This window comes from Lepisma saccharinum, chromosome 1, assembly GCF_977018435.1.
Source record: "Lepisma saccharinum chromosome 1, izLepSacc3.1, whole genome shotgun sequence".
Lineage (NCBI taxonomy): Eukaryota > Metazoa > Arthropoda > Insecta > Zygentoma > Lepismatidae > Lepisma > Lepisma saccharinum.
This window is the reverse complement of record NC_139229.1, coordinates 13,825,156-13,841,148: the sequence shown is the minus strand read 5'-3', so window position 1 is coordinate 13,841,148 and position 15,993 is coordinate 13,825,156. Positions and strand designations below refer to the sequence as shown.

The 15,993-nt window shown below is 37.1% G+C and overlaps 1 protein-coding gene across 11 annotated transcripts in view; it reads left to right on the top strand.

The window, feature by feature from the left end:
- LOC145992892 (uncharacterized) overlaps positions 1–15,993 on the top strand; it is a 184,872-nt gene that overhangs the window by 18,417 nt on the left and 150,462 nt on the right. For all 11 annotated transcript variants that reach the window (XM_083129331.1, XM_083129290.1, XM_083129282.1 and 8 more), the window contains exons 5-6: positions 1,372–1,498; positions 8,160–8,231. In XM_083129331.1, the coding sequence (XP_082985457.1) occupies positions 1,372–1,498; positions 8,160–8,231 (199 nt within the window). The remainder of the gene's footprint in view (positions 1–1,371; positions 1,499–8,159; positions 8,232–15,993) is intronic.

Below are 15,993 nucleotides of genomic sequence, written 5' to 3'. Positions count from 1 at the left end.
AGCAGTTCATTTCGCATCATTTTGTGACAAAATAGGGTGACAGCTTTCAGAAACATTAAAAATTAACATTACAATGTGTTCTTTCACATTTTGTGTTTGCTGTTTTTCTAAGATAAATTTGTATTTCCTATGTCATAAATTATAAGGTGTCAACTAGGGTAGAGCCAATATCGATATTAGAAACTCAGTTCAACTTTATTAACTGGCTCATGCACTTTGTGTGCCCAAAATGAGCGATGTTTGAATTTTCTGTCTTTTAAGACAATTTCAGGTGAGGTCGTAATGAACCATTTTCTGGCTCCAAGGGTTCCTTCACTGTGAGAATTTGTCAGGGAGTGAGTGAGTCAGTAGAATTGAGGCATTTGGGGTGTGCAGGATGGAATATTTTTCTTTGACTTGTTTAGGATGGAAACATTTTTAAATCGTGACATTTGGGATAAGAAAAATTCACAATTTCCTGACTGTCTGGAAATGATTGGGACAGAAAATGACTGAAATTTTCTGACACAGAAAATCTTGAATCTACATAAAATTTTCTGCCCAAGTGATGGTTTTTACATTTTCTCGAATAAAAACTATTTTCAAGACTTATCAGACACTTGTAGCACAGAAAATATTGAGAAATGGTCACTTTTAAACACGTTCATTGGGAATTTTTTGACTGTTCAGGAACCATTTTAATAATAATTTCCTGAAATTGGGATCAGGATGGAAATTCGTTTTACAAATTCGGTACAGACTTTTCAGGATCCTGCACACCTCTGAGTACTGGATACATGTGCAGGATCAGAGTATCTCAATAGATCCACTGAATGAATAATTTTAATTGTGCACTAAATGTGTGTCAAAAGAAGATTTTGTGATTACAGTGGAACTGGAATGTTACGTTCCTGGATTTTACGTTTTACTTTTACTAGGGTAATGGGTATAACATGGGTACCTGGGGGAAACCCTGGGGGGTAAAGGTGGCCAGGGGCATGATGCTGATCACATAACCCCCATTCACGACCGGATGAAGAAAGTGTGGGGCGTTACCCCCACACCCCCTATACGCCTTCATGGCATGGTGCTATGCACAGGGGAGGATTTTACCTTTACTTTTACTAGGGAATGAAAATGCTATAAGGTTTTTATGGATTATGCATTTTCACAAGTGTTTTCTAGTCACAGTCCCCTGAAAAGATATTTCCACTGTGGATGACAGTTAATTTAATTTATCTCCTATGTGAATCTATGGTTATTTTAAAGCAAGATTTTCGTAGACTAACCACCAAAAAAATATTAAAAACAGTAAATATATAGCAGTAGATACACTAGGTGTTAAATTGATGTTTTTATATTATATTATAACTTTTTTTTTGTATCTTACAGCCAAAACTAGAGTTGCCTGAATACAATAGTGATGGAGAAAGTAGGGCAGATAGTATGGGAGGCTCCACGTCATTGCTTGGTCTTGATAATTCTATGGATATGCATAGTTCTTTTGCAGCCTTACAGTGTAAGTGTAGCATCTTTTCTTTTTCTCCCTTTGTTCTTGTTTTCATTCTGTACATGAGAATCTTTTTTCATAGAATGGATTATAAATTGTCCAGGTTCCTCTCTCCCCCTATTCAGGGGTAGAGAAATACAGGGTGCCTGAAAATTTTCAACTTGCACCTGCATTTTTAAATTCATTTCAAAAATATACGAGGTGTGGCTAGAAAAAAAACGGATTGATGTTGCTCTTGACAAACGGCAAGCACGTCAAGGTCAAGCGGTGAATGAGTGTATAACGTGATATCCTGCCTATCGACTGTGTGATTTGCCAGGGTGCGTGGTGCTCAGTTCCACTTAGCTTGTTGATGAAGTGAACTGTACATCTGTGCTCCGTCGGAAAAATGTTAAGTGTGAAAGTGGAACAGCGTATCAGTGTGAAGTTTCTTATGAAACTTGGAAAATCCACCACAGAAACTTATAGTTTGTTGAAGGAAGTATACGGAGATGAGTGTTTATCACGCACGCAAGTGTTTGAGTGGTTTCAAGAGGGATGAGAAGTGATTGCGGATGACTTGCATCCTGGACAGCCTTGCACGTCGAAAATGGAATCAAACATTGCAAATGTCGTGAATTGATTTGAGAGGATCGTTGCTTGAGTATTCGAGCTATTGTAAAACAACCAACATTTTTACATTTAGGTGCTGACGACCCTTCGTGAGCGAGTAAGAAGACGTCGACCTCATTTGTGGAAAAGCAAGTCATGGATTGTCAGTCAAGGCTTTTTTGGCCAAGCATGGGATCCCAGTGTTAGAACATCCACTCTATTCGCCAAGTACCACTCCGTTCGACTTTTTTTTATTTCCAAAGGACACATCAGCACTGGAAAAAAAAAGATTTACATTCGTAGAACCTGTGAAAACAAGAGCGACGGAAGTCATGAACATGGTTTCAGAAAATGATTTCCAGCACTGCTTCTAGAAATTGAAGATTCGTATGGAGCGGTGTATCGATAGTTCAGGGGAGTACTTTGAAGGGAACAATGTTTGTATTGTACAAAATTACCAATTGATGATTTTGTAGCAACAGTCCGGTTTTTTGTAGCCACACCTCGTATATTTGTGTAATATCTCGATTACAAAAATTTCCATTACCTTCTTTTTAATTTTTAAAAAAATATTTTCTATATCATGTGTATCATGAAATCAGAATAATGAACATGGCATTAGAAATTTTTGCACTGTTCCTATTCAAATTTTAAAATCTGCAGCAATGTGGTAGAGTCTGCCTTAATTTAGAATATATTGTATAATTAATCATTTTGTTACCAGTGAAACCTTTAGGAAGGCCATTCCGGTGCAAGAATTATTTAATTTTAATCCAATCTTGTGTTAATTAAGATATGCTGCAAGATCACATTTCATGGCTTATCTTAGCTGGATTTGTGGCTTTCCTAGCTCGTATTTGCAAAAGAGAGGAAAAAAAGAAACACTGCTAGCCCCTGACAGAAAGGGCCTGGTGCCTGAATTATTTTACTTTTGTCTACCACTGCCCCTGTTCCCCCAGAAAGGCAAGTGCTAGTACTAGAGATCATTGCAGAAACCAGCTGAAATATTTTCGATTATATCTTTTTGGACATGGAAGCAATCTGAATAAATTCTCCTCTGCCCATTACTATCCTTTATCCGTACTCAATGTAATGTTTTTGGAAAGTACAGTACTGACATCATTAATGAGTTAACTGCTTTTACACAAGTCTTGTAATTTTTGGCAGGCTGATATATGTACTAAATAGTAGCTGCAAGCAGCTTAAATCCAATTTATAATTCCTTTTGGTGGACCTTAGGAGACTATAATTAGACAGTCACCTACACCGTGGCAGTGCGCTCTAATGTGTGATGCTCTCAGCTCCGTGCACAGGTTCGAGTCTCCTGAGGGAAAGCCTAACTTTTCTCCAGCTACTTTTCATAGTGATACCAACTTCCAGTCATTCAAACTAGTTGTTTCAATGTTATGAATTTCAATTTTATTACAGTCCTAAGTGTAACACGTTATGTTTGAGTTTCTTAAATTGTTAATGGAGTTTCTATATTGTTTGTAAATTGTAAATGTAACCTACATCCACAGGTTGATAGCTAATTGTCAAGTCAGCTTCGTAGACATGGCATTACTAGGTGTTTTATTTAGAATGGGAATTTTTGTATGATATTGGTTGGATGTTGTCACATACACAGGGCAGTTGTAAAGTGGTAAAACTAATACCTTCTCAATATAATTCCCCTGGAGCTGAATGCATTTGCACCACTCATTTGCACCACTGGTGTGGTAGTCTCTAAAAGTCATCCTGGAACCAATTGCTAGAGGTGTGTTGTCTCTACATGTGGACAGCTGCTTGTAGTTCATCAATGTCCACGATATAACATCTGCATACGGCTTTTTTCATAGCCCAGAATGGGTGGTAAACACTGGGGATCAGGTCTAGAGATTAAGTCAGGTGTGACACCACCTGGAACCCTAAGTCGGCCATGGAAGCAGGTTGTTTCCCATCTTGTTTGGAGGTCGATATTATTCTGCAAGAACACAATGAAAGCTCAGGAACACCACCTGATACGTTGTTCTATTGATGCCAGAATGCATCTCCAACCACATACGGCCAATGGCAAAGATAATAATGTTTATTAATGCTTTTTGCTACTATATGAAAATGCTATCTTTAAAGTAGTGACCAGCATAGGATTCTATTTCAAAAGGCGATTTTAACCTGCGACAAGTTTTGGTTAAAGGAAGGTACTTTATCCAAAAAAAAATAGGAAGCTGCAAAAAATGGGTATAATGAGCCCTTTCCCATTATTCTTTTATACATAAATGTATAGCGCAGATGTACTATTCTTGTTTGGCATAAAGTAATAAACTTACTAGTCAGATAAAAAAAATCCCAAATTTAATTACACATTGAATGGTTCCTTTTCTATTAAACCAATTCGAAAATACTGAATCACATAAAATAAGAATCTTATCCCCAGAGATAGCTGTGGATATAGAGGCCAACGTTGTATTCTCTCCCGGACATTCTTTCGTGTTCACGAGAGTGCTGGAGGTACCAAAGCGGTCATCTAGCCATTCTGTATGTTCCCCCAAGACACTTGAGTACACCCTTTTAGTATGACCTTACGCTCAAAACAAAAAAAATAACTTTTTTGTTTACTCTTCTCCGCCGCAACTAATTCCGTCAAGAAATCAAGGGATCTATCAATACTTTAATCTTATAGGAAATGATGTAGCCAAACAATCAGATTTTTGTTATAATCACTTGTTTATTATAGTTATAAAGAATGCATCAAAATTGAACAAAGCAAACCCTTTTAACAAAGATTAATACATATATCGTTGTCCTCCTTGGCCGTGCAGTCTAAGGCTCTGTGCTTGGGCTCTGACTGAGGGACGGCATGGGTTCAGTCTCATAGTTCTCGGCCTGTGTATAGGACCGTTGGCAACCCACCATCGTGAGGAAATTGGGGAGCTACGAGTTAGTAGAGTAACCCGGTATCGGAAATCTCCTATTACAGCTTAGGGTTCTACATGTGACCCCACGTCATCCCATTAGCAGTTGAAGATCTCCACACCTCTAGGTAGGATTGTGGGAGGGAGACTGGCAGTTGGGAGATCGCCCTAGGCCCTTGAAGGGCTGTCGAGCCACGGGTTATGTTAATACATATATCTCGTTGACATCGATCTTATAAAAATATATCCCTCAAAAGCATTTTTGATTTCATGTATGTTTTGCACAGATCTTCAATATATATGTATCTATAATTCTCTATAAAAGACTATTGTTTCTCTACAATAACAATTTGACTAGTTTATGTATTTATTTTATCAAAATTGTTGATTTAACATGGGGTAAGTGATTGTTAAAATGTTCCCTTACACGCTTGCAATCATTAGAAAACTACATATCAGTAAACACAATTCATATTCGTAATATACACTGATCAGCAGAATCTCAATAACACATACATACCTAGATATCTCACTCACACCAGTCGTTACCGCACCCAAGCTTTTTTTAAAAAGATAGATCGATTTAAAAATGCCTGCAAGTTGATTTTTTTGCAATCTACAACCATGTAGATGTTTTACTTAAAATGAGTGTGCAATACCTATTTAAATTTAGATTTAAATTAATCCTTAGATGCCAAGACTGATTTTCCAGGTATTTGCACTAACGTCGAGCATGTTTCTAAATGAAATTTTATATTTCTGGGACTAAGAACGTTAGAGATACAAATGTCACCCAGTAACTAACGAAGTGACGTGCTACCATCTCCGCTCCAGATGCTGTAACCTTAGTGAATGAAGACAGTGAGCCTTTGAAATTAATTGGAAATAACCATCCAATTGTGCAATGCGGAAAAACGAAATTTAACGCAACTAACAGACAGGATGTTCATAAATCTTTCATGGGTTATCTTACGGGTAGGGCTCAAAAAATCCCGGTTGCCAGGTTGCCATGGCGACTAAAGTTTCAGCCTGGCGACTGTGAGCTTTTGCTGTAATATATACAAAATTTTGATGATTCTCTAAATTCAAATTGCAGTACAGCGTAAGTTAGCAAATGATTTTTTTTTATCAACATTGTGAACATTCCAGAGTCCGTAACAATTTCTTACCATTTGTCCCCCAACACCCCATTTCCTGCTTTAACAAATAATTTAGCGATGTTTTGAATACAGTGATGCTCAGCATCTTATACAGTGTGTTTCAAAAGTCGCACAACCAAACTTTGTAAATATATATCATGAAAACCGTAAGAGATATTTACACCAGGTTTTCTGCATTATAAAGCCTCATCCATTGAGATATTTTTCAATGCTTAAAATTATCAGTTCACCCCGTACAGAAAATTATATAAATTAATAACTGACTGAAAGCAGCATTCAATTTTTTCCAGAAATGAACTTCTGAGTAAGAAAAATATGCAAGAAATTATCGAAGCATCATAATTAGACAATTGATAACTGATGCCATGTCAGTCTGTCATTTGCGACCAATATTGGTCATGTGCAACATTTGATGAATTTTTGACTGGCGATTTTATGGATTGAGTGAAAAGTGCCACTTTTGGGACATATCTCTGTATATGGCAACACTAGCAGGTCGAAATATTGCCAACAGTCGCATGTAACATGTGTCTAAGTATTAGCTATACATTTACGTGAAAAATCGTAAATCAAGATGTTGTGCCGAAATTTGACTCTTGAGAGAATCCTAGGCTGCCCCTGGTTACATTCAATTCTCTTCCCTCACTTTTGCCACTACCGTGCCTGTTTTTTTAATTCATTCATCATGGCGTATTCATTGGACCAGTGCATGTGCATTGCTGAAAAGTATTTTACTACTTATTCTTACACTCATGTGCAAGAGGTTTTCCAATAAAAATGCTCTGCTTCTGCTGTACCTCACAAAGCAACTGTTTTACAACCAGTCAAACACCAACAAATGATCCCACAAATAGTTTGAGTTCGTATTTATTGTTTAAAATCAGTTCTCAGATGTTTTCAGCAAATTAACAATGTTTTTTAAAATAATGTAATTGCTTTATTTAGATAAATGCTAACATAAATTGATGAACCCAGTGATAGCCTACAGGATTAGTTTAGTGAATAAAACCCGGTGTAAATATCTCTTACGATTTTCATGATATACATTTTCAAAGTTTATATTGTGCAACTTTTGAAAACATACTGTTGTATGCACAATTGCTAGTAGGTGGTTTCCTTTCACCTGATTTACAGAGCTGGCGCCTAGCTTTGAAGAAAATTTATCGAGCACTGCTTACGGGCCTTTCTCATTCGTAGCATTGATACTGAACACCCTGTACTGTTCGAAATAACATTAACTTATTTTATTAGAATAAGTACTTTGCTTAGAGTATGATGTTAGTAATCTTCAATTTTTTTAAAGAACTTGTCTTTTTGGAGATATGAATATCTGATCTTCACTCTCGATAGTGCTGCAACTGCATCACTAGCGACACTAGCGCCACTGCTTGCATGCCAGTGTTTCATATACGGTGGCGGGTGTATCCATTTACCCAATTTTTGGGTTTAATTTACAGCAAAGTTCTACAACAAGAAGAGCTGTTATGTGATCCTTGAAGACTACATTTATGTGTTGCAGAAATGATTAAGTTTACCAATTCCTTGTTTTCTGCACTTTGAATTCATTAAGTCAAGTCACAAGTCCTCTTTCCATGGATATATAATATGTTACATTTTATATAAATTTTTTCACATTAATGACATTTTTCTCCGACAGTTGTTTGAAAGAAGAAACTAAACATGACATAAAAGTTACTGAAAACATCTTTTGAATAGGCAATATAAAATTAATTCATGAAAATGAGGTAAAATCAAAATCTTCATTAAATCCGAAGCGGAATCATCGTAAGAAATTTCCACAATGTGGATATAAATTATTAAATGCTATTTTCAAGAGTACAAACGAAACCACAACTTAATTCGACATGAGTGCAAGTAAAATTCAGCAGCAAGGAAAATGTGACATCTAGTGGTTGAAATTTGAAAGAGGTGGTTACAACACACTTGCACAAAAGACGTGGTGCAAATATAGCCACTCCATAATTTGCATAAATTACATGAAGTTATTATGTTTTTTTTTTCCAGCGGGAGTAGATGTGATACCGGGTACCTCATCCCAGCCTTCAGTAGGTGATCTCTCTCTGGATTCTTCACAAGGTAAGTGCAGTGTTTCACTTTTCTTGAAAATATATTTAAATACGTTAACCATTTTCAGTTATTTGTTGCATGAATATGATTGTCCAAACTGAGAAATTAATAAATAATCGTCGTCATCGATTTGCGAATTCATCTGATTAGGGGGCCATCGTGAGTAGTTCTGAAGATTTATTTCAACCTGTAAAAAAAGTTAAAAATGAATTTGAGAGCTCTTTTGTGAAATCTCAAATGGCCATCAAACTGTGTATGCTAGAAAAGGTTCATTTCTTATGTTCAACAGAGAGAAGTTATTGGTTTGAGATGCATCTACATTGGATTGCATCTAATTGTTCTTTTTGAAATGAGTTTGAAGTGTGAAACAACCACATATGCTGTTCTGAAAAATTTCAAGCCATTTCAATGAAAAGCTAACATTATTCTGCATCAGAATTGTTCATGATCGTGACTACCATGAATCAATGAACTGTAATAAATCTGGTCTCTGTAAGTCAAGCAGTACAGACATTTTTGATACTAAAAGGATGTAGGTGAAGAAAATGTGATATACGAGGTGTGGCTAGTAAAAAACCGGACTGTTGCTACAAAATCTTTTATTGTTATTTTGTACAATATGAACATTATCCCCTTCAAAGTACTCCCCTGCACTATCGATACACCGCTCCATACGAATCTTCCATTGGTGGAGACAGTGCTGGAAATCATTTTCCGAAACCATCATGACCTCCGTCGCTTTTGTTTTCACACATTCTACGGTCTTAAAATCTGGTTCCTTTCAGTGCTGATTTGCAACTGGCCCCATGGCCAGTATAATTTTGTTTGTGTTGTCCTGTGTTTTGTCCTTATTTGTGCTGAGTGCCCCTTTACAGCCTCAGCTTTTAACGAAAGTCAGAAGATTTGAATATTTTATGACTTTAGTTATGCAATGTTAAAGTTTTATGTGTAACGATAAGGGACTGGACCCCGTATAATTTGACGGGTGCAAAATAGCCTTATGCTGACGCACCCAAAATTTTAAATTCAAATTTCAAAATTCAGTGCTGATTTGACCTTTGGGAATAAAAAGAAGTTGCACGGAGCGAGATCCGGTGAATAGGGTGAATGTTCTAACACTGGAATCCCATACTTGGCCAATAAAGCCTTGACTGACAATGCCGTGTGGACATTGTCCTGATGAAGAATCTATGACTTGCTTTTCCACAAATCAGGTCGTCATCTTCTTACTCGCCCACGAATGGTCGTCAGCATTGTAATAAAATATTGTTGGTTGACAGTTTGACCTTCGGGTACACAATTCAAATCAATTCACCGACATTTGCAATGTTTTATTCCATTTTTGACGTGCAAGACCATCCAGAACACTTGTCGTTCGCAATCGCTTCTCGTCCCTCTCTAAACCTTTGAAACCACTTAAATACTTGAGTGCGTGATAAACACACATCTCCGTACACTTCCTTCAACAAACCATAAGTTTCTGTGGCGTATTTTCCAAGTTTGATAAGAAACTTCAGATTGATATGCTGTTCCACTTTCACACTTAATTTCTTTTCCGACGGAGCACAGATGTATGGTTCACTTCGACCACAAACTACAGAAGAACTGAGCACCGCACACCCTGGGCAATCACACAGCCGGTAGGGATATCACGTTATACAACCATGCACCGCTTATCCTTGACGTGCTTGCTGTTTGTCGACAGCAACATCAATCTGTTTCTTTTCTAGCCACACCTCGTATATATACGAGGGCTATCCAATAATCAACCTTCAACAGGCATGAAATAAAGCAGAAATAAGGAAAACCCATATTTATTATATAAAAAATTGCACACGCACCTGAACTATTTTTCAACATAGTTGCCACCTGAATTCAGGCATTTGTCATAGTGTTGCATCATCTTCTGTATTCGCGATTAAAATTACCACCTGAGCGCTAGTATCGCTTCCAATATGGCCGCTCTAAGTAGGATAAATCATTGTTTACATTCATCAGTAGTACAAAGTAGCAGCGTGTTGTCATGGCTGGTATGGTAGAAAACGTTTAAATTACGCATTAATTTTAATTATTGCGAATGCGATGTGAATTCCAGGTATTCTAACAAACGTGAAGCTGTACTGAGAACGAAGCATTTAATTATGATAGGCAAAAATAACACGGGAAATGCAGACGAAACTATGTATACGCACTGGTTGTCTAAAGCAGTGCTGTATCATCTGCACGTCATATTGTAACTGGGGTTCTCGGAAATTATTTGAAAATAAAGGAATTGAAATTAGCCTGTACTTGAAAAGCTGGGACAGGAGAAAATTGCGAACATATCGTTGCAGTTCTTTCTCGAAAGAGAAAAAGACTGGTTTAATAATAATATTCACGATTTCATGACCAGGCTGTACTCACTGAAAAAGGACATCGTACTGAATGAAATAGTAACATTAGCAGGTCCACTTTTCTTTCTGGTTACATTTGACATTAATTCATTCTCAAACTATTTTCATCTTCTCTCTCTTAATCGACTTGCACCTGTTCCAAATTTCGCACATACGTAATACCGGTAATACATGGACACATTGGGTAAGACGCTTCATGATTTTTCGAAAAAAAAAAAGCTTTATTTATAAAGTACAATTTAAAACTTTACTTTCATGGTAATATATATTTATCTCTCGAAAAATAAAGTAAGCAGACTCGTGCATTCTTCGTAATTTCCTTGCCGGATTACAGTGTTATATCCCCCATACCAATCTTCTGTCAATTACGTTTTCGCTGATTTATTAACAAATTTCATTTTCTTGATTCCACGGGGTGGAAACGCATGAAAACTTTTAATTTGTTCTGACCCATAAAACTATTTAGAGCAAAAAAAACCTGAACAGTAGACCTTACTCTCTCGCATATTCCCCATGCTTTAAACGACTTCAACACAACGTATCCTACTTAGAATACTTCCTGGAAATCCCACCAGATGGCATATCGGTTAATTTTAATCGCGAATACTCTTGTCGAAGAAGTTTGCTGCCAGAGAAATCAGCCACTCCCATCATCCACCATTGCTCTCAAATCTCTAAACTTGTGATAACCCAGCTTCACAGTCAGTGTCGTATAGAGGTATTCGCTCAATTTCAGGAAATTCTTGATACAGTTCCGATATTGTGAACTGGTGGCATTGCACACATTATCCACTCGTTCGACTAGGCTGTCACAACAGACGGTCTTTCTTATCCACTTTCAACATGCACGTCAATTCGTCCCTCTCAAAATTTCTGACACCATTCCCTCACACAACCTTCACTCACGACCTTCTCTCCACACACAGCACTCATTGTTCGATAGATTTTGGTTGGGCTATGGCCTTCCACCTGCAAAAAGCAAATTACAACACGAACCTCACATTTGGCGGGAGCTTCTATTGTACCAGACATTGCTCATTACGCAACAAGCACTGAACACAGTGACCTACCACTACCACTTGGCGTGGTATGAACCAATACATGACATCTTATTTCTGCGCATCTCGTACCAGCCAACCGAAGGTTGAATTCCGAATATCCTACGTATATTCTGCATATGCAATAAACATTAGGGGGTGGTTCAGTGAAAGTTCCAATTATATAATTCTCCTATATGCTTGTGAATAGATTGGGCAGCTCATGTTTGGTGCTTTCAGAATCATAATTACACTCCTACATGATTTCGGTTTTACTATTTTTATGGTTTGAGCAGGTTAGGAATGTTAGGTTGATTGCCTTAGTATTTCCATATAAAAAATTACTCAAGTAGCCAGTGCTCGAAAAATCTTCTTCAGAGCTAGGCGCCAGCTCTGAAAATCAGATGCCAGGAAACCACCTACTAGCAATTGTGCATACTATAAGAAGCTGAGCTGGGCACTGTGGTGGCGTGGTTAGCACATCGCCCTCCGATGCCAGGGGTCCCGGGTTCGAATTCCGGCCTGGGCATGGATGTTTGTGAGTGTTCATTCATCATATTATCACTCATCCACAACTTCGCAAATTAGCCAAAAGTAGCAAAAAAAAAGCGAAGTAAAATAAAGCAAATCAATCAATCTATAAGAAGCTGAGCATCACTGTATTAAAAACATCGCTAAATCATGTGAGAAAGTGGGAAATGGGGGGTTCGGGGACAAGGAGTAAGAAATTGTTACTGATTCTATGGAATGTTCACAATGTTGATAAAAAAATCATTTGCTAACTTACGCTGTACTGCAATTTGAACTTAGAATTTTCAAAATTTCATACATGCAAACTTAAAAACGGCAATATTACAGTAAAGGATTACAGTTGCCAGACTCACACATTTAGCCACCCTGGCGACCGGGATTTTTCGAGCCCTGCAAATAGCAACATTTTAATGAGCACAGTCACGTGAACATAGACTTTTCACAACATTAATCTCAAATTTATACTTCCTTAATTTTTTAGAGTCGCTAGTTAAAACTCATGTCTCATCCTCCTACACGACTTATAAAAATCATTACACAGTGGAAACTCTGACCAGGAATTGTATTTGTAAGCATGTGTAGAGTTGAAGAAACTTCATTTTTATAACTGCAGGTGGATTTTATAATTGTGGATTCATAGCATTTGTCACATAATCCTATGCTGTTGCTTGGATAGTGAATTTAGCACTTTCATAATTTTCATAACACGTTAACAATCTTTTATTGAAACAAAATATTTTGCCAGAAAAGTAAATCAAAGTCTGGGTACGCAATTATATTGTCATCGGCTGTGCCAATTGTAGGCTGAGAACTTATGTGAACAGGAAAGTATGTAAAATGATAGTGTCATTCCATGCCAAACCATCCAATGGTGGTTGCATGACAATGTTAGAAAAAAATCATCTTTAGTACATACGTTTGTACATGTTTCTAGATATCAAAACCAATGTTCAAAAAACTTTATTGTCTTTAGTTCTCCTGGGGATGCCATTTTTCCAATATGGTGCATGGCTTTTCTTGCTCATGTAGCACTTTTCAGAAACGTTAATATCTCAAACACCATTAGAGCTAGAGACCTGAAACAAAATTCATTTTGTAGCTAATGAAGTATACTATTTATAAATACGGAGAAACTAGTACTCACTTTTATCTGCGAAGCTGTTTTTTCTTTTTTGATTAATTTCAGTGGCCACTGCCACCATCCTCGTTGGAACTTGCTGTACTGTTGCTTGGCATACGTCTTTTGTTTCTCTGGTTGCCGCTAGGTGCGCTGTTGTTAACTATGCATCTGGGTCTGTGCAATGCAAGGCACATTACATCGGCAGGTCCATCAGATCTGTCAATAAAAGAATCCAACAGCACCTAGCAGTTGCAAAAAAAGCCCAACCCACTACTGGTCTTGCTAAACATATCAAATACAATAGCCATAAAATTTAAAAGGTTTAAGTCAAACACGCTGCTCACATGCTCGTAGACACCAAAATCAAGGAAACACAAGCCATAATGCACTTCTCGCACGAGCTAAACATTGATAGCGGGCAAGCGCACCACACTTGGATTCCCCTACTACAACAGTTATTGCCCGGAAATAGCAGACGACACAGACCCAGATGCACAGTTAACAATAGCACACCTAGCAGCAACCAGAGAAACTAAAGACGCATGCCAAGCAACAGTATACCAAGTTCCAACGAGCATGGTGGCAGTGGCCACTGAAACTAATTGAAAAAGAAAAGACAGCTTCGTGGATAAAAGTGAGTACTAGTTTCTCCGTATTTATATACTCTCTTTTCCCAATTATGAATCTACTTTCTATGATATTCAAGTATGTTTTGCTTAAAATTGCATCATAAGTACGAAAATTATGGTGGAAATTGAGGTAAAAATAGTTAAATTTGATTTTTAAGCCCGATTTTTTCGATGAAGGGGTTTAGTCTAATGCTATTTTTCTTTCATGTGTAGACCTGCCTACAGGGTGTCTGTAAATAAAATATCAGTGCTTAGAAATGCAACCCTTTTGTACAGCATGGGCTCAAACATGGCCGTTTATTGAATTTTGAGTTTTCAGGGTTAAATATCTCAGATGGGTCCTCTTGAAAAATTCTGAAATTTGGCACAAAGGAAGATATAGTAACATAAGGTTTAATACTTGACTTACCAGAAATTGAAATTTCAAAGTATGACAATTGAAAATCTATGAAATCTCATTTCAAAAGGTTTGATTTATTAGGTACCCATGACCAGTTGGCATTGTCAGCTCCAAAACAGAGCTTCCTCAATTTTAAATGTAGCAGTGCATGCAGCTTAAGATAGGCAATGGCATGACCAGGAATTTCGAAAGGGAGGGGAGGGGGTTACATATACTTTTTTAGTATACAGCCCTGTTCTTGCCACATTATGCTGCCTTTGATGTAATTGTTTATGGAATACCAGGCCAAAGGTATTGGGTTATGACCCCCCACCAACCCCTCCATGGGCACTCCTCTGAAAGTAGGCTATTTATATTGGAGGGTCAAAGGTGGTAGAATATATTATTTTGTTTCTTTTTCTTCAATAAAAGACTTTCGTTGAAGTAGATGTGAGTCATGCACAGCTGAAGATTCAGAAACATGTTTTGAAAGGATGTGAGGCAAGCCTGGAATTGATCTGTGCATGGACAATCTCTGCTGTCATTTTTCCTTTGCCTAATGTGTCGAGAGTAGTGACTGGAGAAAGTTTGTTATCTGTGACTGAAAATGGGGTGTTGTGTAGGATTTTTAACTGGAGAGGACTGCCATAAATATACTTTTGGTAAGGTTACCAAAGACTTAATTAATCTTAACAAACTTAGTGAAAATGATAAAACACTTCTTAGGTGAAGTCTACAGGTGGATGGATGGCTTAAAGACAATATGCAAATACCATTGAAAGAGATTTTTATATGGTAAAGTATGTTGTGATCTTCAGAAGTACCACTTAAAGAAAAAGTTAAGTAAGGGAATTTTTAAAATCAATTTGCGTCATATGGTAAGGCAAAAAAGTGTCAAGTAAGCCTTATACCAGTTAAATCAATATGCCTGACATGTTGGGAGTAAAATCTTCATACCTGGAGAAATTGACTCACTAAAAAGCCAGAATGGAAATGATGTCTTTGTGCTAACCCAAGAAAACTAAACGAAATGCATGAAGTCTGCTCTGTTTTTGATGTATCTCCTGTTTCAAAACTGAGGAGGCTGATTGCAGAAAATAAAGTGCTCTTGCTCAAAAGATACAAGGAGTGCAAAGGAAACTGGAAAGTTGCTTTTCACAAAGTATTAGAACAGAAGAGAAGGAAGGCAAGTGTGACAATACTTTGCATGGCCAGTACAATCATATAATGGTAATTATAAGAACAAAAATGTAAATTAGCTAGAACTAATGTTCAAAAGGTCAGAATCATCAGTTTCATTGCTACCACTTGGTCAAGAAAAAATGTATGTGATGAACTGAAGGTTTCTGGTAATTTACTTAGGAACTTAGTGAAAGAACAAAGAATTCTTCCTGATTTAACAAAGAGAATGAATAGGAAACTGGAGCTGACAACTCCCAACTAGTCATGGGTACATTGCAATGAGATCTTGCAGATTTTTAATTGTCATATTTTGTAATTTCAATTTCTGGTAAGTCAAGTATTAAGCCTTATGTTACTATATTTTCTGAGGCTTTATTTAACCCAAATTTAAAAAAGAAAAGGAAAAGACCATTTTTGTAAGTATGGGATGTAGTTTAATCTTACCTTGCAATGTCAGAAATTAGGTGACATACATTACCTCATATTGACCAAAATGAGTT